The sequence below is a fragment of the Elephas maximus genome, chromosome X, assembly GCF_024166365.1.
Source record: "Elephas maximus indicus isolate mEleMax1 chromosome X, mEleMax1 primary haplotype, whole genome shotgun sequence".
Taxonomy (NCBI): Eukaryota; Metazoa; Chordata; class Mammalia; order Proboscidea; family Elephantidae; genus Elephas; species Elephas maximus.
Window position 1 is genome coordinate 163,015,216 of NC_064846.1, and position 12,327 is coordinate 163,027,542.

General features: G+C 42.2%; 1 protein-coding gene across 1 annotated transcript; it reads left to right on the forward strand.

Annotated features, from left to right (window-relative positions):
- Window positions 1-9,937: 9,937 nt before the first annotated feature.
- On the forward strand, window positions 9,938-11,701 carry LOC126069717 (uncharacterized protein C7orf31-like). Its single transcript, XM_049873377.1, has one exon. It carries the CDS (start codon window positions 9,938-9,940, stop codon window positions 11,699-11,701), a length of 1,764 nt encoding a protein of 587 aa, XP_049729334.1.
- Window positions 11,702-12,327: the final 626 nt, after the last annotated feature.

Sequence of the window (12,327 nt, forward strand, 5' to 3'; positions counted from 1 at the left end):
GTTGATTCCCTGGTCCTCCAGATGTCCCAGTCTACATTCTAATTGCTTGAGTCTGCTCCTCTGACTTCCTATTGCATTGTCAAATTCTGTAATTTTATTGTTAATCTTTTGGATTTCTACATGCTGTCTCTCTATGGATTCTTGCAACTTATTAATTTTTCCACTATGTTCTTGAATAATCTTTTTGAGTTCTTCGACAGTTTTATCAGTGTGTTCCTTGGCTTTTTCTGCATTTATCCTAATTTCATTTGTGATATCTTTAAGCATTCTGTAAATTAGTTTTTTATATTCTGTATCTGATAATTCCAGGATTGTATCTTCATTTGGGAAAGATTTTGATTCTTTTGTTTGGGGGGTTGGAGAAGCTGTCATGGTCTGTTTCTTTATGTGGTTTGATATGGACTGCTGTCTCCGAGCCATCACTGGGAAAGTAGTTTTTCCAGGTAATTAGCTGGTACACTGGCTCCTGGTTCTGAAAACGATTGTTGTCTGCCCGTATTTGTTTGTTCTCCGTCTCTAAGTCTGTGTTTGTTGTTCAGAGTTCGTAGATTGTTATGTATGTGATCGACTCACTTGTTTTTCCGAGTCTTTGTTGCAAGAGGGATCCGCGGTAGCGTCCACCTCGTCCGCCATCTTGGCCCCGCCCCACTAATGTCATGGTATCTTATTGGGGCAGCGATGACGAGCATGTTAGGCTTTCTGTGTTACCAGGAGAAGCTGCACACACATGTGGATATGCACAGGAACGATTTACTCTAGGGGGAAAAATGCAGAACTGGATTTCAAATTCTCATGGAATCTAGACTTTCAGGAGCCACTGAGGCCGGGTGAACCCCTGAGACAATTGCCCTGAGATCATCTTTAAACCTTAAACCAAAACTATCCCCTGAAGTCTTCTTTGAGCCAAACAATAGTTTAGCTTAACTAGTAAAGAATGTCTGCCTTGAGCATTGGGCTCTTTTAAGGAGGGTGAGAATGGTTGCACAACCTGAAAAATGTCATCAATGTCACTGAATTGTACAGGTAGAAATTGTTGAATTGCTGTATGTTCTGCTGTATATATTTTCAACAATAACCAAAAAATAAAATAAATGATTTTTAAAAAGAGGATTTGCTCCAACCAAGGCAAATCCTGGGTAGAGTTGTGGAATCGTGGCATGCTTTATGAAGGGATTCTATAAGAACAACCACGGGACTTGCAGCTGTTGAATGAACAGTAGGAAATGCAGTCATGCCATGTAGTTGAGAATTTATTAAATTTGTAAATTGCCCTAGAACCCCTTTCCATAGGTCTCCTGCTTCCTCACTATTTGTGGCTTGATAATAAATAATTATATGTTATTATAATTCTTGCCTAATCTAAAATAGAATAATGGCAGCCTAGGAAGCCTGCCACAGGCAGGGAGCCCCTGATGTTAATGACCCAATCAAAGTTGTTTTAAAATGTCAGTTAACAAAGGCAAACCAGAATTGTGGAGTAGAAAATCCTTCAAGCATCGTCCTGACATGATGTTTTTCTTCATTTAGAAGGGAGATTGAATGTTTATTGGAAGCTTGTTTTAAATTTAGTACGTAGCCTGGGTCTGTTGATCTCAAGAAATAGGACAGTCTCTTTACTATTGAGTCCTCAGGAAAGGCGATGGTCCCTAAGGCTGGCCCCATTGCTCTAAAATTTCCTGGAATGGTAAGTCAGGTGCAATGTGGGAAAGAGGAGTCCAGGAAGCCATGAAAGTAACTAGGTTTATTATGCTCACAGGTCCCAGAGACAGGGAGGCACAGCATGCCATGACACAGGGCCACACGGGGTGGGTCCTGGGGACAAGGTAACGACAAGCTGGATTTGTAGGAGAGGGCTTAGGTACGTAAAGGCAAGCAAGGTGGGTTAGCTAGGCTTAATGAGCTTCCTGGGGACTGGGCAGTTTGAATAATTCTGTAGGCTCAGGGCATAGGAGCTGTCATCATTTGTTGGGTACCTGGCCCCCACAGTAATTATGATGGGTGCATAGGGGCCTAGGAGCGTGAGAACCTGATAAGGGGAGTGGTTGGAGAATGGACTTCATCAGCTATTCAAGAAGAATAACCGTTCAGCCTGCCGACAGAGCCTTAAAACTGGGTAAGTCAGTATTTAAGAAAATGGGATTGCACCCAGGAAAGTAGAAAGCTGGGTATGCAGAATACATCCTTGGTAACACTACAAAGTATATATACAATGTTACTTCTGTCCTTATTGATCAGAAGACTATGAGGGCAAAAATAGCATTAATTTCTGATTTATATCTTGCCAACCTGGGACTCAACCAAGGACCTGGCCTCCACATCCCTGTTACCACAAAGCCGAAATCAGAATGGCCAACATCACCAGCAATCAGAGAAATGTCAATGAAAACAACAGTGAGATACCACTTTGCACCCATTAGAAGGATAAAATTTTAAAAGGTGGATAATACTTGACGAGTACCTGGGGCTGGAACTACTCCTCACCTGCTGACGGTAACATGGACAGACTAGTGCGGCTACTCTGAAAAGCAACCTGGCAGGTGTTACATGAATTAAGTGTGCCTATTGCCTATTAGCCCACCCCCATTATGGAGGATAATCTGCTTTAGTTAACTCCAACATGTAACTACTTCATACCAGCAACTAGACTAGTATTTGACCAAACAACTGGGCACCATAGCCTAGGCAAGTGGGAACATCAAATTAACCATCATGACTGCTTAATGAAGGAGGTTCAAGGAATCTGTGGCCATCTTTGATCTTCCTCAGTGGGCTTTTTCAGTGTACTCTTTCACTGAGAGTCACCACTTTGTGTGTGTGTGCGTTGGGGCTGGGTGGTCTCGGTTACAACCCTAAGCCTTGTTTCCTATTTCTATGAGGCCCTTTGGACCCAAATCTCTTGGGCACAGACACAGGCAGTTGTCCTCAACCCCACTCCTCACCAGGGCAGCCACAGTGTCAGCTCACGCTTGCTCCTGAAGTTTTCAGTTTCATATTCTGTTTGGGGCCCTGGAGATTTATTTTTTTGCAAACCAAGAGATGCATTAAAGAGGATGTTTGCTATCCTTTATTCAGCATTTCTTGGTATTTTGTAATAGGTTTCCAGATTTTCTCATCATATTGCCAGAAATGGAAACACCTACATAATTCGAAGTATTATGCTTTGCTTTTTAATATTGTGCTGGGCTTTCATAACTGGAATCAAGCTATTTAAAAGGGAAGGAGATGTATAGCTTATTGAGAAATATGTAAATATGATCACTATGTAGCTTAAAATTGAAACACTGTCTCCCTCCTGCAGAAGAGTTCCCTGACAAGCCCCTATTCAATCTAGGCTGAATGAGGTGTCCTTTCCTTTGGGCTTTCAGTACTTGCACAGTCTCAACAAAGCTCATCACATTGTTTGTAAATCACGTCCTCATTGCTGAGAAGAGTGCTTGACCCATACTACCCAAAAAATACCAAACCCATTGCCGTTGACTCGATTCCAACTCATAGCAACCCCATAGGGCAGAGTAGAACTGCCCCGTAGGGTTTCCAAGGAGTGGCTGGTGGATTTGAACTGCCAACCTTTTGGTTAACAGCCTGAGCTCGTAACTACTGTGCCACCAGGGATGTTCCATAAATCTTGCTCAGAAAAAAAATGAATAAATTCATTCCCTCCTGAAGAGCGCAAAATTCCTAGAGGAAATTTCTATCCTGAGCACAGTACTTGATCCAGAAAGGTACTCAAATGTTTGCTTAATAAATGAACTCAAGGATTTGTCTCCATCAGACATCTTTCTCCACATACTGTGTTGTTGTTAGGTGCCATGGAGTCGGCTCCAACTCAAAGCAATCTTGTGTACAACAGAACGAAACGTTGCCCGGTCGTGTGCCATCCTCACTATAGTAGAGGTGTTTGAGCCCATTGTTGCAGCCACTGTATCAGTCCATCTCATTGAGGATCTTCCTCTTTTTTGCTGACTCTCTACTTTACCAAGCACAATGTCCTTCTCCAGGGACTGGTCCCTCCAGATTACATGTCCAAAACAAATGAGACGAAGTCTTGCCATCCGACCTTCTAAAGAGCATTCTGGCTGTACTTCTTCCAAGACAGATTTGTTCGTTCTTCTGGCAGCCCACCGTATCTTCATTATTCTTTGCCAACATCGTAATTCAAAGTTGTCGTTTCTTCTTCTGTCCTCCTTATTCATAGTCCAGCTTTCACGTGCATATGAGGTGATAGGGAAAAAAATGCTTATATAGTCTCAGGATCTAGCAATTACAAAAGCTCAATAAGAAAAACGCAGTTCAATTCTGCTTTCTCAAAATAATATATGATAAAAAACTGGTGTTACTATTTGGTAATACATTCTCACTGCAGACATGAACAGTAATTCAAAGAAAGTTTAATTTCCTGGAATGATTACACTTCTCTTTACTGGCGGTATTTCAGAACGAATTGTAAATTCAGTTATTTAACTCCTCCAAGATTGCTTCTGTAACCTTTTGTTAAAAATGAGTCAAAATAGATTTTAGAGTTCTTATTGTGGGTTGGGAAGTAGCCCTAAAACTTTAGTGTACACAAGAATCATTGTGTTAAAACAGGGCAGTCCAAGGTTCACCCCTAAATTCAGTTGCCATCAAGTCAATTTCAACTCATAATGACCCTATAGGATGGAGTAGAACTGCCCCATAGGGTTTCCAAGAAGCTGGTGGATTTGAACTGCCACCTTTTGGTTAACAGCTGAGCTCTTAACCGGTAATGCAATTACTCAAGTATGTCACTTTGATGACTAAGGTGCACGTGACCCAAGCCATGGCCTTTTCAATTTATAATTGCTATATCCTGGATATAAAAAAAAAATTTATATCCTGGGGCATATATATATATATTTTTTTTCTACCACCTCATATGGATGTGAAAGCTGGACAATGAATAAGGAAGACTGAAGAAGAATTGACAACTTTGAATTACGGTGTTGGCAGGGAATAGTGAAGATACCGTGGACTTCCAGAAGAACAACAAATCTGTCTTTGAGGAAGTACAGCCAGAATGCTCCTTAGAAGTGAGAATGGCTAGACTGCGTCCTACATACTTTGGACATGTGGTCAGGAGGGATCAGTCCCTGGAGAAGGACATCATGCTTGATAAAGTAGAGGGTCAGTGAAAAAGAGGAAGACCCTCAAGGTGATGGATTGACACAGTGGCTGCAACAACGGGCTCAAACATAGCAACAATTGTGAGGATGGTGCAGGACCGGGTGGTGTTTCCTTCTGTTGCTATGAGTTGGAATCGACTTGGTGGCACCTAAGAACAACAACATCATACACACAATACACAGAAATATATATAAAACAATCAGATATTGGTTCTTTAGACTTATCAAATTGATAACAAAGAAGAAAAAGTAAAAGGGAACAGAAAGCCTAAGTTGTGGAAACTATAATATTAAGCCAAAATATGTTCACTCACAGTAGGTACAAAATTAATCCATCCATATTTTATAAAACAAAGACAGGACTGATATATAAGAAAATGCTATTAGGGCTTATATTTGTATGGTAAGATTAAGAGTAATTTCCTTATTTTGCGTTTGTATTCAATTTTTTTTTTACAACGAACCTGTATTTTTTTAAAAAAATAAAAACATTTAAAGTGATAATAAAATGACAGAAATGTAAATTGAAGACTTTAGAACCTGTCTTTAAAATCAACAACCCTTTTTATTATGGAAAATTTCCAACATTTTCCAAAAATAAGGTAGTATGAAGAGCCCTCATGACCTGTTCCTTAGATTGATTGCAATCTACTCGGGGCCACTCTTGATTGATCTACACCAGTGGTTCTCAAACTTGAGCTGCATCAGAATCCCCTGGAGGGCTTGTTAAAATACAGATTGCTGGGCCCTACTCTCAGAGTGTCTGATTCCATGGGTCTTGGTTGGGGCCTGAGAATTTGTACTTCTTCCAAGTTCCCTGGAGATGCTGCTGCTGCTGTGGTTGCCTCAAGACCATATTTTAAGAACTACTGAACGATTTATACTCTCACCCACTTCTTCCTTTCTTTACGTTGTTGTTGTTAGCTGCCACGGAGTGCCCTAGCTCATGGCAACCCCATGCACAACAAAACAAAGGGCTGCCTGGTCCTGCACATCCCCATGATGGGCTGAGGATCAGACTGTCGTGCTCCATAAGGTTTTCATTGTCTGATTTTCAGAAGTAGATTTCCAGGCCTTGCTTCCTAGTCCATCTTCAGCGTCATAGCAATACACAAGCCTCCACTGACAGACGTGCGGTGGTTGTGCGTGAGGTTTATTGGCTGGCAATTGAATCTAGGTCTCTCACACGGAAGGCGAGAATTCTGCTACTGAGCCAACACTATCTTGTTGTTGTTAGGTGCCCTCTAGTCAATTCTGACTCATAAGGACCCCACGTGACAGAGCAGAACTGCCCTGTAGGGTTTCCTAGGTGTAATCTTTATGGGAGCAGATCTCTAGGTCTTTCTCCTGAAGAGCTGTTGCGTGGATTTGAACCGCCAACTTTTTGGTTAGCAGCTGAGTGATTGTTTTACCACCAGGACTCCTAACACAGCCCTAGGATACAAGAAAAGGTCCACATTAGGAAGGGAGGAGCATTTGTTCTGTCTAGGATATATTGAGGTTGAGGAGATTATGGGACAAACAGATACGGGGAGGACTGGTTATACAGAGGAGCCGTGGTGGCGCAGTGGTTAAGGGCTTGGTTGCTAACCAAAAGGTCGAATCCACCAGCTGCTCCTTGGGAACCCTATGGGGCAGTTCTACTTTGTCCCATAGGGTCGCTATGAGTTGGAATCAACTCCACGGCAATGGGTTTTGTTTGGTTTTTGGTTATACAGATGCACAGCGAAACCATTCTGGTTGTTTATTTTCTACTCAAGCTCTTACAGGTTTTATGAGTGGGCCTGATTGACGAGCATTCCTAGTTTCTCAGGGTCATCTCTACAAAGATGTTCCTATGCTGTAACCCCCGTGAACTTGCTCTGGATTCTGAACCAAGACTGGCCCTGTTTCCTTTCATATATATAACTATTGGAGTTATTAAAGGTCAACATCACAGTTCCCTGTGTGAAATTCCCATCCAGGCCTCTATTACTTCAGAGAAGTTTTATGACTGAAGGGTGCTTGACAGGTTGTATTTTTCTCTCTAGACCTGTTTGAGTCCATCACTGGTGGAGATTCTCCTGAAAAAGGAGTTTCTGTGTTTGCGTAAATATACATGAGCCATCATATCTCATGAAAATTATCTGTATTGATTAATGGCCTCTTGTTTCCTTCCTTTGCTTATTGTATTTATAGCTCACATTACTTATAATTGTTGGACAACATAATATGGACCAGATGGCATTATTATTCTGAGTTTCACATTTTGAATTTCAAATGTTGCAGTCGATTGCCTCTCGGTGGCCAGCTGTGTCCCCAAGGAGATGAAGAGGCCAGACAGAAGTTCAAAGATCCCAGGTCAGATCCCATGAACAGTAAGTGCCATTGAGGTGTTAGCATTTGAGGCAACCTTTGGCTTCTCTGCCCTTGGTTACGCCTGGCAGTTCAGACTGGAAGGCTCGGGAGAGAGACCTGGCGTTGAAGGCCTTCTGAGTCATTCAGCTGGCTTATGATTGCATTGGGTGTGGAAAGGCTCTTCACCGATGAGCTTGCAGAATTCAATCTATGTTAGGAATTTTAACTATTGCTGCTAATATTTAAGAATAAGAGTACCAGTCTGGGGCCCAGCAGAAAACAGCAGCATGCTCATATGGGATCAGTGAGGAGAGTTTACTTAAGGGATAGTACAATGGTATGGGTTAAGGAAAACGAGGTACAATGAAGCAGCAACAGTGGGGAATATTCTAGACTTGAACAGACAAAGGGAGGGAGGGAACCCAGAACCCAGAGGGAGCAGCTATAGGAGGCCGGCCACCTGGTGCCGTAGCCTTTCTTAGAGGGATACATAGACAACCCTGGCCACCAGGCAAGGCAGGAGCCAGGGGAACAAATACCTAAATTACACCTTTCTCCCTGACACCTCTAATTGGCTGAACTTACCGGAAGTTATAGGGCAAGGGAGCTGGTTGATGCAGTCCTTAAAGAGTCTTGGGACACCAGAAAAAAAAAAATGGAAAAGGACAAGAAGTGGATCTAGAGGGGGCATATGGACCATTTCCAGACAATAAGTTTCTATGACAACCGCTGTTAACTACTTTCTTGTGCAACCTTCCAAACCAAACCCACTGTCGTCAAGTCAATTCTGACTCATAGCAACCCTATAGGGCAGAGTAGAACTGCTCCATAGGGTTTCCAAGGCTGTGAATCTTTATGGAAGCAGCGGCTGGTGGGTTCCAACCGCCGACCTTTTGGTTAGCGGCCGAATGCTTTAACCACTGCACCACCAGGGCTCTGTGTATCCTTCCAGAGATATGCTATTCATACAAAACATATATGGAGATCTTGGTAATTTTCATGATGCTTCAAACTCTTCCCCAAAAATCACTTTCATGGCTGTATAATATTAAAAAACTGTTTATTACAAAATAGTGGTGCATAGAATAGATTTAATAGTTATATAACATAAAAATAATGATGAAAGAAAAACCATTGTGCCCTTTCATCCTGCTCAAGGACTATAATGCTACCAAACTTTTCAGGGCCACTTGTGGGCACCTTCCCAATTGCGTACCTTCCCACCAAGGGTCACCACCATTTTGAATTTTATTATCACTCCCTTGAGACAATAATTTCATTACTGGAATAATTTCATTATCGTGTTTCTGCATATGTATGTATGTGCTCCCAAATATAAGTTTTGGCAAGCTTTATATGATGATTATAACATTTATGTATTTTCAAACTCCATGCAGACTTCTGAGAATTGACTTTTACACTTAACATTATAATTTTGAGATTTATTCCAGTTGATGTATGTCATTTTCATATTTGCTACTGTATGTTGTTCCATTGCGTGAATATTCTGTAATTTATCCATTATACTTGTCAATGGGCATTTGTTGTTTCTACCTATATAATTTTCTCGTGCATGTGTGCGTGAGTTTCTCTAGGATAGATACCTGGGAGGAAAAAAAACTGGGTAGCAGGAATTATCTTCAGCTGCCATATTATATTCTAAGTTGTTCCAGTTCCCACCTCCCACTGCCCGTGTGTTAGTTTTGCTGCTTCATATCCTCACCAAACACTTTCTAATTTTTGCCAGTCTGACAGGTATAAAATGCTAGCCCACTCATATTGTCTGACTACTACTAATAGGGCTGAGTATTTTTTCATATGATTATTGCCCATTCATTTTTTTCTTTCCTGTGAAATATCTGTTCATGTCTTTTGCCCATATTTAAATTGCTCTGTTCTTCCTTATTGATTTGTGGACGTTATCTATATATTCTGAGTACTAATCTTTTGTCAGTTGCAAATACACTACCACAATGAAAAAGACTGATAAATTGGACTTTTTTAAAAACCTCTGATCATGAAAACATTAAGAAAGCGAAAAGGCCAGGCACTTAATGGGAGAAAATACTTGCAATTGAACAAGGAACTAATATTCAGTGTTTATTAAAAACTTCTTGATTTGCCTCTCCCTGAGCTCCTGGGCTGGCTCCTCCGAGGCCTCTAAGGGGTCCCTGCCGCCCCGAAGCCTGCCGCCCCCCCCCGCCCCCCGCGCAGGGAAGCATTGTGACATCGTCACAGTCGGCGTCACAGGCACCCTGAACCCCACCCCCAGCCTGTCTGCGCTTCTTCTCTGTCTCTCCCCGCACCTGCCAGCAAGCTGCCCGGGGCCGCAGGTGCGGTTGTTGGCCAAATTCCACGCCCCGCGGAGGCCCATCATCTCCAGGGAGGGGAAGGGGAGGCGAGGTCACTTGTCGCTTCCGGACTAATGTCCCAGATCGGTGCCATTTTAGTCAAGAAGCATGGAGGTAATTCATGGCAGGTCCTGCCGTTGCAGCGAGCTTGAAGGGGATGATCTGTCAGACACCTTTTGCTCTCAGGAAGTACACACTCCACTGCAAACACCTGCTCGCCCAACTGCCTCAGAGGACAGGTATCAAGAATTAAGGGAGTCATTCCAACAACGCAGACTTTCCTGGGGTGCCGATAGGGAATATTGTGGGATGACACCAACCTCACTCCCCGCGGAACACAGGCCAAAAAGCGAACCTCCTCGTGTCATGGGTAAAGGACACCAGCACTACGGATTTGGTGGAGAAACCTGGCAAAGAAAGCTTCCTGTTGAACAATTCTATTATTTGACGCAGAACAAAGGAAGTGACATCTATGGAAACGATTCTTTGAGTCCCAAACCACCTAATCCTACAGTAGAAGAAATCTGCTGCCCGTATCTTGTTGAACACCCCCACAACACCCACATCTCTGGCTGTGCCAAGTTCCCGACCTTCACATCACCCAAGGAGCTCTACGCTGGCATTAAAGCACGCAGCCAACAGCCATTTCCCCCAACTGTGCCAACGAAGGCTTACGATACAACAATTTTGAAGGCAAGAGGTAATCCTTATAGACATGAACTGGTTGATTTTCCCTCCGATTCAAAGAAGAAAACCTCGACTTGGCCTGGTCAGGGTGTGTATTACGATTTTCCCAAATGTGTTGAGAAAAATAAGCCAGTGTTCTACCCGAAACCTCCTAAAGCCTTCGCTCCTAACACTTCTTTAAATTCGTGGGATCCTATTAACTCTCTAAAAGAAGCCAACATACAAAGAAATCTTGAGAGGTCCCACTGGATCACTTCGTACACTCATGATTTTACAGGTCTGGGGCCCATGAATCCTCCTGAACTGGCCAATGACTATGAAAAGGAGGTAGGTGACATAACTGGACAGATAGGATTTGACCCAGAGCCTCAAGAAAAACTCAGTCCTGTCTTAAAACCTGTCAGACCCTTGGAAGGACGAATTGCCCGACTGATTCATGACCAAAGTCCTCTGGAGGCTACTGTCCAGGAAAAACCACCTTCCTGTCCAGATTGTACCCCTGTAATTTTGTGTACTTTTCACACCTTTATACCCAGTTCTGAAGAAATGAGGGCACTTAATGATAACACACGGGCCAACGTCACCCATGAAAACCAGGGCATTGAAGAGAAGATTAAGGAAGAACAAAGCTTGCTATCTAAGTATGCACTTCCATCTCGTTACCCAACAAAAGATTTGACTGACATTTATGACATGAAACCATTTCCAAAAGTCACAGATAGTAAAAAGACAGAGGATTTGTACTGGAGACAGCTAGCATTAAAACCCCAACCTATACCTTATCCTAAAGCAAACAATTACATTCACTATGAATATTTTAAATCTGACCAGTATACTGTGTGTCAAGATCCTACTCGTCCTAGTAGGCCTAGTACTTTACAAAATAAACAAGGCACTGAAGCCTTCACTTTAGAACAGTTTTTCGGTAAACCAGAAGAACATCAGTTGGCCTTGAACATGGAAAACAATGAAGAAAGAAGACCTGTTCTGGGTTGGATTCCTAGAACTGGAGTGGCCAAACCTCAGACCAACCTGCTGGGCCTTAAGAACTCTTCTTCGAAATCCGCTGTACGAAAACGTTTCCATAAATTAATTCTAGACGACCATAAAGGCTTCAGGGATAAGGAGCATTCAGGGATGAAACACCAACTCTATGGCCATGATTCCTATTATTTCTACAACTGAGATTTTCATGCATCCCTTCAATACCCATCCTCTTGCAAGAAAAGAAAAAAATGTAACAGAATTTCCTTCTTGTTGCTGGTTCTGTTTTCAAGATAAGCCATAATGCCCTGGTTAATGAAGTGGATGTTTTCAGGAACTGAAGTTAGGATCTGGTCAGAAGAACCCAGAAAAGGTGATGTTCTGACTTCTTGAAAAATTTAACAATTTGGCAATAAAATATTAGAACTATAAAATGTATAGTTTTTTTAAAATTTCCTTTTCAAATTATACTTCAAGGACGTTTTCCAAAATTGTGAAATGCAATTTGTACAACAAAGCCTACATCATCATTGTTTTGCAAAGATGAAAATGTGAAAAAAGTAAAATACCCAATAATTATCAGATGCCTATACAAACCATTGGAAGCCCTGGTGGCGTAGTGGTTAAGTGCTGCAGCTGCTAATCAAAAGGTCAGTAGTTCAAATCCACCAGGTGCTCCTTGGGAACTCTATGGGACAGTTCTACTCTGTCCTGTAGGGTCACGATGAGTCGGAATTGACTCAGTGGCAAGCGGTTTGTTTTTTTTTGTTTATACAAACTACAGTACCTTGGAAACCCTGGTAGCGTAGTGGTTAAGAGCTACGGCT